Source organism: Denticeps clupeoides, chromosome 16 (assembly GCF_900700375.1).
Source record: "Denticeps clupeoides chromosome 16, fDenClu1.1, whole genome shotgun sequence".
NCBI classification, from domain to species: Eukaryota; Metazoa; Chordata; class Actinopteri; order Clupeiformes; family Denticipitidae; genus Denticeps; species Denticeps clupeoides.
Genome location: NC_041722.1, coordinates 20,490,843 through 20,500,429, shown reverse-complemented (window position 1 = coordinate 20,500,429; position 9,587 = coordinate 20,490,843). Strand labels below are relative to the sequence as shown.

Genomic DNA, 9,587 nt, shown 5'->3' with positions numbered 1-9,587 from the left:
TCCTCTCTAAATAAACCAGTTGGAGTCCTTGGGCTCTGTGTGTGTGTGTGTGTGTGTGTGTGTGTGTGTGTTTGACACATTCTGCCTGACTTTGTGAAATATCAAGGTTCCCTGAGTCAGTGAGAACATGTTTTCTGCATCAGTTGTCAAGCTGGATTTGCATTCCCCCCCGTGACATTTCACCCCCCTCACCCCAGTCTCCGCCCACCGACGGCCCGAGGGGCGCGGCCTGCCACCGCCAATCTTTCTCGCGGTGGCGTGAGTCGGCCCCGGGCCCTTCGTGCCGGCAGCCGCCGCGCCACGGTCTGCTGCTTTAACGCCGTACCTCACCTGGTTAATGGCGTCTGCAGGAAACAGGCTCCGCCTCCACTGCCTTTTAAAGGTCAGCTAAACGCATCATTGGTCTCCATTTCTGTTCTTCGTTACTCTTTTTTTTTTTCTTCTCTAATCACCAACACCACTTGTGCCTCGTCCACACGAGGACGCTTTCCTCTAAAACGGGTCGACCGCGTCTGACCAAAACCTGCGCCCACACAGTGGTGGGGCAGTGGTGGCCTAGCGGTTAAGGAAGCGGCCCCGTAATCAGAAGGTTGCCGGTTCGAATCCCGATCCGCCGAGGTGCCACTGAGCAAAGCACCGTCCCCACACACTGCTCCCCGGCGCCTGTCATGGTGCCCACTGCTCACTCAGGGTGATGGGTTAAATGCAGAGGACAAATTTCACTGTGTGCACCGTGTGCTGTGCTGTATCACATGTGACAATCACTTCACTCTCTCTGACTCTCACACAGGAGTGTTTTCTGGAATTTTAACCTGTAGGTGGCGCTGTAACTCCCCGCCTTCCTTGTTTGGCGTCTAGTTCTTAACCGAGTTGTCTTTCATTAGAAATGTGAAGCGTAGACAGGTTTAACCACGAAGGTTTTATCCGCCACCGTTGTATGTAGGGCGCGTTTGGGGTTAAAGGTCAGTCCACATGGATCCACGGAAAATAGAAAATCGCTCTGGACGCCATTTTAGAAAGAACCGTCCTGGGTCCATGTGGACGCAACTGGACCTTTAGCCTCGCGTCGAGTCCCAGCGGACGTGCCATCTGTCCCGGCCTCGTCCCGGCCTCGCCCGTAGGCCGTGCCGCCCCCGCTTCTGCTTCGTTGGCGGGGCGGGGGTGGGGGCGGGTCAATTATGGGCTGGAACCTGGATCTCCGTATGTCTGCTCGCGCCATCGCGCCGTTTTTATATAAGGCTTCGCAGAGCAGCTGGATGCGAACGTGCAAGATGGTGAGCACCAACGTATCATGTGAAGACTTTTTTTTTTTTTAATGCTCCCTGTTACCATGGTAATGAGTTGCCGTATGATTACCCGCTCTGCATAAATGCATTCAGCGTATAACTTTGCATCTTGGTAACGGTGGTAGAAGCCACCAGCAGCACCTCCAGTCCGGTGACGTTCCCCGGCGGGCTCCTGACGCAGATTCGGTCTGAAAGTCGACTCGTAGCGAGCCGGTAGCGAGTCTGGGGGGGCCGTGGACTGTCGGCTTTGGACCTAGTCCTCCTCAAAGCTGGGGGGACGGGTGTCTGAATTCACACACACGGGTGTTGGCGTCGGCCTGTAACCGGGGACCCTGCACCGTGACGCGCAGCCACCAGAAGCGCAGTCGCGGCAATTAGCGTGATGCGCTCTGGCAACTGGCATGCAGGGCCACGTACACGACGGGCCCCCCGGAAAAGCAGCCGTCTTTGCGGTTTTATAACATCTGACCGGCTCTCCCGTCACTGGCGTCCGTCCCAGGCTGATCATTATCTCCGGCGCAACTACTCATTACCATCAGCGGACACAATGGCGCAATCGCCCGTTCCCTTCACCGCTTTTACTCTGTTATCTCCGTTAGGAAGCCGGCGTCTTGGTGGCCGCCACCGCGCGTGCGTGTCCATTAGCTCGCGTTCTCGGCCTGAACTCACACGTTCCGACTCCTCACCCCTCACTTTTTTTTAGCTTCTCTCTTCCTCCCTTCTGCGCTATGACGCGCCGCTTTGTTAGCACCACCAAGATGTCTCAAGACGTTACCAGATAACACCTCCTCGGCCGGCTGTCTTTTAATGTCAATCGGGGCTAATTACGACGGTGCCCTGCAGCAGGTTGCCCGGCTGGGACAATTAGAGTCATGCTGAGCCACTCTGAGATCCAGGGACGAAGACATCATCTTTGCGAGTGGCTTTGGACGGTGGAACGTGCGGAAGTCATGTTTACGATCAGGTCGAGACCGAGACCTTGGCTGAAATGGATGTGGGTGCCATGCTGGTTCCGTGCAGAAGAAAAATGGAGACTCCTCTGTGTAGGCGAGGTCAAGTGCGCCACATGCGCGCCACTCGCTGGCTGCGCCGGTGTTCCTGAAGGTTGCGCAATCGGGAGTCCGTCACCGGGACTGGCATCAATCATGCGTGCGCGGAGCAGAGTGACGGCACGCGGGCGTTTGACGGATGTGCCATCCAGACCCTCCCGGCCTCGGCCGTGAGTGGAGGAGACCTGATCCGCCGTGGCAGCTTTGGGACAAATCTGGCCGGGTCCCCGTCACGCTGGTGGGCGGACATTTGGTTTTGCTCGTGTTCAGGTGCGGGAAGGATGCTGAATTTCCAGCGTGCATCATCCCCAACCCAGGCTAAGGACCACGCCATTGTCCTCCTCTTTTCAAGGGATGCTACACACTGCAATGGCAAGACCCTTAACCGTGAGTGTCTCCAGGGGGACTGTCCCTCTAATGAAATCTACTGATTTTAAGGCGCTCTGGATAAAACGACCTTCCATGGAGCCATTCTAGAGAGATGTGTGAATGAGGATGGCGTGTCATTTACGTTTAAAAAAGGGACAAGACCGGTGGTGACGGTGTCCAGGTCTGGAGATCGCGAGTGTTGGGACATGCGGCTGAGTCCAGAGATGTCCTGCAAAGAGCCCGTGACCAGATTGGTTTTGATGGCTGTCCTTCCCTTAAACACCAAACAGCAACTGTGGTGTCAGAACTCGACCCCAGGGTTTCCAGTTGGCAGCAATGAATTGTGGGGGGTCCATGTTGTGTCCCTCTGCAAATGGAGGACGTAGGCAGATGTTTTAACGTGACTAGGCACGCCTGCTCATAGACGTCCGTCCGCTTTATGTTCACATGGCCGCTGACGGTGCATGGTACCTACGCATCTCTTCACCTCGCGTCATCTTCGTTTCCTGGTGACGTACCGACGAGTGTGTCGTGTCCCCCGTGTGACTGGTCATGTGGTGTGGCAGCCAGTGACCGGTGCGCAAACACAGTGTTCCCGAGCGCTGCAACGCTAACACCTCCGGGCAGCTTGTCACTTGAACGTAGGGGTTTGATGGCCCCTGACTTCATTTGAAGATGCGTCTCCACCGCTGGTGCTCGTATAAGGCGCCGGATTAGTCACTCTGGTGATGCAGGAGGTCCGTGGAACGGCCCGTTGGTCCTCCATTTCACCCTCCCGGCCGTCCTTAACCCCGTCAAAGGCCACATGCTCACCACACGAGCGTGGTTAGAAGAAAAGGGAAGTGATTGTCACTTGTGATACACAACAGCACAGCACAGAGTGCACACAGTGAAATGTGTCCTCTGCATTTAACCCAACACCCTGAGTGAGCAGTGGGCAGCCATGACAGGCGCCCGGGGGAGCAGTGTGTTGGTGACGGTGCTTTGCTCAGTGGGACCTTGGCGGATCGGGACACGAACCGGCAACCTTCTGAGTACGGCGCCGCTTCCTTAACCGCTAGGCCACCGCCGCCCCATCACATTGTGAAAACTGAAATGCTAACGGTTAAATCCCTCCACATTTCGTCAAGCACGTGGTACTTGGTATCAGGCTGGTGTTCGTTAAATCCTCCAAACCCCCCACCGCTGTGAGACGGGCTCTCGTCAGGGCTTAGCATTTTTTATACACGCTGAGCGAAGACGTGCCGGGTCGCCCCGGAAGCCTGGCGGGGTTACTGCCGTCGCGCCGGCTCCAGACGTGGAGTCAGCTCTGCTTGTCCCCGATCGCCGAGGCGCTTTACGTAAGTCGGGGGGAGTCGGGGGCCGGAGCGATTCGCTCCGAGGAGGTGAAGAGGACAGAGGGTCAGATGACCCCCGGTTCATCTCCATAGACCTCACACCCGTGCATTATATCTCCTGGACTTTCCAGCTTTCTGGCTCCAGCACCACCTCGGCCCCCTCCTCCGTCCCTCCGTCCCTCCCGCCTCTCTCGCTGCCGATTGTTTGCGAGAAGTCGGTGGAAAGAGAATTTTCCGGCTATCGCATCCCATTTAGCCGCGGCCGGCACTAAGTCATTGTGCTGCGCGGCTTCTCCCAGGGCCGCCGAGCCGGTACGGACCGGTCCGTCCCTCTGATTACGTAAACGCACCTCGTGCTCCAACCTCGCAGGTAACGCTTTTTCTTACTCCGTCTTACATTTAGGCATTTACCAGACGTCCTTATCCAGAGCGACTTACAATCAGTAGTGACAGGGACAGTCCCCCCTGGAGACACTCAGGGTTAAGTGTCCTGCTCAGGGACACAATGGTAGTAAGTGGGATTTGAACCTGGTTCACAGGCGAGTGTCTTACCCACTAGGCTACTACCACCGTCTTCCTCCGCTCCACTCGTCCCCGTTACATTGTGGATTGTCCCCGCACCCCCGAGAAGGTCCCCCGCTCGGCCGCATGCGAGAAGCTGGAGACGAAGCCTCGGCCCGTGGTTTCAGAGGGGCGGCGTGGGGACAGATCGGGCCGCGGGACCCCGGCCCCACAGCGGCTTGGTGACACACAAACGCAGAAAGCAGGCCACGCTGTGGGAGGGACAGATGTGTCCGCAGTCAGGCGCACGCTGCCGCGCCTCTCTGTGCGGGGTGTGCACCCATGCGTGGGGGTTATATAAGGAGGTTGTGCGCGTGTGTAAATGTGTATTTTGATGTGAAAATTGAACTCCCATCTGCCAGTTTCCTAAATGTCCCTGAGCGTTCGATATTAAATCGGTCCCGCTTCTAATTAATAACGCATACTTTTATTGACGGCTGTGATTCATATTAAACCACCTTCTCCCCCGGGGAGAAAATAAACACGCTAATAATCTAATTACACCGGGCAGTTGTTCCCCGAATTCTTCTTCTGAATGGTCCCGGTCTGGATCCCCCCGACTTGATCGTAAACATGACTTCCGTACGTTCCACCGTCCAAAGTGACTCGCAAAGATGATGTCTTCGTCCCTGGATCTAGCTGAAGATCCTGCAATGACCTCTGGCAGTAATATTACGCAGCTAACCCCCAACTCCAGCTAGCTCGTGGTCCTATTTTCTGGTTTAGCACGTTTCAGTGGGGGCCTGGCGGGTAGGGAAGCGGCCCCGTAATCAGAAGGTTGCCGGTTCGAATCCTGACCGAGGTGCCACTGCTCATCGAGGGTGACGGTTGAAAGCAGAGAACTCGTTTCGTTGTGTGCGGCGTGTGCTGCGCTGCAGTGTTTCGCAGTGACAGTCACTCCTCTGTTCACCCAGTAAACTGGAACCTGCCACCGCGCTGTAGCGGCATTTCGAATGAGGGTGGTGGGGTCAGGCCGTCTCCGCCCCTGAGACGTGGGAAGTGGTGTAAATGTGGAGTTAATTGCAGCCTTCTAGCAGGGCGCCGCGCTCGAGTACAGTTCCTCGCGGTGTAGGTGTCACGCGGGGCCTGTCCGGGCGTCTGTCAGAAGGGACGCTTATTAGGCGCTTTGGTGCCATGTGTGAACGACTCGGCCGAGAATAGACGCGATCTGAGGACGAGATGGAGCATCTCCGATTGGAACAAAGGACACTGCTGCGGGGTGCAGTCCTTCCTCCTCGCCCGCATTCACAAAGTTGGGAATCGATTTTCTGGAGACTGGGAGGACTTTGAAGTGCAAAAGGGATTTGCAAGTCCCCGGCCACGCCGGCCACGCCGATCCGACTCTGCTCCTTATCTTCTTCCATTTGACAGGCTTCCTTGTTTTCTGCTGTTCCTCGACCGACATGTCCCACCTTCTACCCACAGACACCTACAATGACGCTGGCACTGCTGACATATTCCCAGTCCCCTGCCATGTGCCACCAGCGTCACCTCACCTGTCCTGAAATGATGATGATGATGATGATGATGATGATGATGATTATTATCGGGAACTTTTATGTCGGGACACTTCCAGCCAGGGCTCCACGGCGAGTCACGTGACTGGGATTGGGCGGAGGGAGGGAGGGAGGGAGGGAGGCTGAGGACGGACGGGATTGGACGGGAGCGTCCAGCAAAACTTGTGGACTCGGCGCGTTCGGCTGCTCTTCTGAAGCCTCCGCCGGATCCTCCGCTCCCGAGAAATGGCGTTCATGGTGAAACACGTGGTGGGCGGGCAGCTGAAGAACCTGACGGGCGGGCTGGGAGAGGAGAAGCCCGAGGGCGAGAAGACGGAGGCGGCCGCCAAAGGAATGACCCAGGAGGAGTTCGAGGAGTACCAGCAAGCAGCTGGAGGAGGAGAAGTAAGCGCCCGGCGGCGTGGGGTCCGTGGGGTCCGAGGCTCTCCAGAGCGCAGCGCACCGCTTTTTCCTCCAAATGCAACGTCACAGAATTATTATACAGTCAAAACTGCCTCCAGAAGCGGAAAAATACGACTCGGGGTCCGTGGCATTCGTGGGGTCTGTCGGATCTGTGGGGTCCGTGGCTCTCCAGAGCGCAGCGCACCGCTTTTTCCTCCAAATGCACCGTCACAGAATTATTTATACAGTCAAAAACTGCCTCCAGAAGCGGAAAAAATACGACTCGGGGGCCGTGGAATTCGTGGGGTCCGTGGCTCTCCAAAGCGCAGCGCACCGTTTTTTTTTACCTCCAAATGCACCGTCACAGAATTATTTATAGTCAAAACTGCCTCCAGAAGCGGAAAAATACGACTCGGGGTCCGTGGGGTCTGTCGGATCTGTGGGGTCCGTGGCTCTCCACAGCGCAGCGCACCGATTTTTCCTCTATAAATAATTATAGAACAGTGCATTTAGAGTCAAAACTGCCGCCAGAAACGGAAAAATACGACTCGGGGTCCGTGGGGGTCTGTCGGATTTGTCGGATCGGTGGGTCCGTGGCTCTCCACAGCGCAGCGCACCGCTTTTTTCCTCTAAATGCGCCGTTATAGAATAATTTATACAGTCAAAAACTGCCTCCAGAAACAGGAAAAATACGACTCGGGGTCCGTGGGATTCATGGGGTCTGTCGGATCTGTGGGGTCCGTGGCTCTCCACAGCGCAGCGCACCGATTTTTCCTCTAAATACACCGTTATAGAATAATTTATACAGCTTTTCGGGTTAATATTCGTTTTTTTTTTTCCTACTATTTTGAAAACTGTAGATTGTGAATATTTCTGTGAGTAAAGCGGCCAGGGTCTCTGCTGTGGATTTATACAGGCTGCATATGGATAACATTCATATTTCTTCTGCTGGTGAAAGGGCAGGATGACCCCTGGTCACCCTCTTCGATGAACTGTGAGCCTGATGCCTGCGGTGAATTTGATCTTCTGTGCGTCTGGTACAAGTTCAGCCAAAAGACATTATTGACCGACCTTCGCTTTAATAGATCATAAGGTCGTGGGTCCTATAAAAGCACATTGTACGTCGCTCTGGATAACGGCCTTAAATGTAAGGAAACCAACTGAAACCAAACCAACATTTTCTCTGTGATTCCACATTTAAATACTGCCATTTATGTGTTTGCCCACACGGGTGTTCGATATTAGGATTTGAGTGGACAACACGCCCTGACAGCCGTCCAGGGCAGGGCCACACATTAGGGACATGTTTGCACCTCGTGTGTTAAATCTACGTTTGGTCTCTGCAAACCTTTATATCTCATGACAACATGACACACAGAGGTCACCCAGTTCAGGCACCCCAAACAACGTGGCCAGAGGTGGATCCAGGGGTCACGACATCAGGCACCCCACCGACGTGGCCAGAGGTGGAATCCAGGGGTCACGACATCAGGCACCCCACCGACGTGGCCAGAGGTGGATCCAGGGGTCACGACCTCAGGCACCCCACCGACGTGGCCAGAGGTGGATCCAGGGGTCACGACATCAGGCACCCCACCGACGTGGCCAGAGGTGGATCCAGGGGTCACGACATCAGGCACCCCAACAACGTGGCCAGAGCCGTGCAGTCATTCTGCCTTCTGCTTTTAATTAAAATCCGTTCACACCGTTTTCGTTTGATGTAATGAGGTCTGTACACGATCCTCGTCCGACCGTCACTGTCTCCTGCCTGCCCTCTAGTGGAGGAATCTGCGCAAAATCACAGATGAAAAAGCTGGTTTAGGACAACCGTTGGCCAGCAGACATGTATTTATGCAATAAATAATCTGAGATTGGTGGATCTGTGAGAAATGGGATATAAATTGTGTATGAGGCGGTCCATGCTCAGCTGCCGGGGTCGCTGAGCATCGGTTCTTCGGCCCAGGCCGTGACCCCGCGTCGCTCCCCTGCGCGTTGGACCGGCAGCTCGCTGCATCTGGGGCCGCGGCGATGCCAGATCTCCCCGCTCTGTCACTCACACTTACATGCACTCACATGCATACGCACACACACAACACACACACACACACACACACACACGCACACAGACACCTCTGGCCCCAGGGCCCGGTGCTGTACTGCCCTCACACACACACACCTCTCCTCTCTCACCCTCTCTCTCTCTCACTCGCCTCGCCCTCGGCTGCCGTGTGCAAATTTTGCCCTGCGCTGTTTATCGGCGCTCTGATTTATTTGCATACCGGAGTTGCGCTTTAGGCGTCCAATCAGCCCGCTGAGCACCTCCGCCGGAGAAGAAGTCTCGCTCGATCTGGGTCACGCTTTCTCGCAGTGTGAGGCTGTCGTCGCTCTGTTGCAGCCTTCAGAGGGCCTTTATTTTGTCAGAAATTAGATCATTGAAATGATTCAAGACCATGCAAATACCATGCAAGTTAATATTAGTGTGTCTGTGTGTGGTGACTCCAGTCTTTTATGGCTTCTAGGAGGGAACGAGAAGCCAATTTTGCACAGAAGAAGGCGGAGCGAGCTACAGTCAGAATGCACTTCGGGGATAAGTACCGACTTCCAAAGGTTCGCCTGCTTTACTGCATCAGGATCTCAATAAATAGCCTTAACCGGAGCTAATTATGTTTTTATGATCTTATAAAACTCCTGCTGCCCCACAGAACGAGCTGGACGAGACTCAAGTCCAGCAGGCCGGAGATGATGTGGAGCTGCCCACAGAACTGGCCAAGATGATTGCTGAGGACAACCAGGAGGAGGCGCACAAGAGCTCGGTGCTGGGCCAGCTGTCCAGCATCCAGAATGTGGACATGGACCAGCTGAAGGACAAAGCCCAGGCCACGCTGGAGGACCTGAAAAGCTCGGCAGAGAAATGCTCGCTCATGTGAAGTGTGTGTGTGTGTGTGTGTGTGTGTGTCTCTCTCTCTCTCTCTCTCTTCGTCTTTCTCTCTCTCTCATGATGTGAACTTCAGTGTGTGATACAGTTGCAGAAAAACAGAAATTCAGCCCCTGCCAAGGTATTCTGCAGCAGTTCAGCATCAGAGATCG

General features: G+C 55.1%; 1 protein-coding gene across 1 annotated transcript; it reads left to right on the top strand.

Moving 5' to 3' along the window:
* The first annotated feature begins 6,279 nt into the window (after positions 1 to 6,279).
* On the top strand, positions 6,280 to 9,555 carry LOC114765601 (complexin-3-like). The gene is made up of 3 exons (XM_028955806.1): positions 6,280 to 6,485; positions 9,003 to 9,107; positions 9,203 to 9,555. Exons 1-3 carry the CDS (start codon positions 6,345 to 6,347, stop codon positions 9,425 to 9,427), a joined length of 471 nt encoding a protein of 156 aa, XP_028811639.1. The 5' UTR covers positions 6,280 to 6,344; the 3' UTR covers positions 9,428 to 9,555.
* The last annotated feature ends 32 nt before the right edge of the window (positions 9,556 to 9,587 follow it).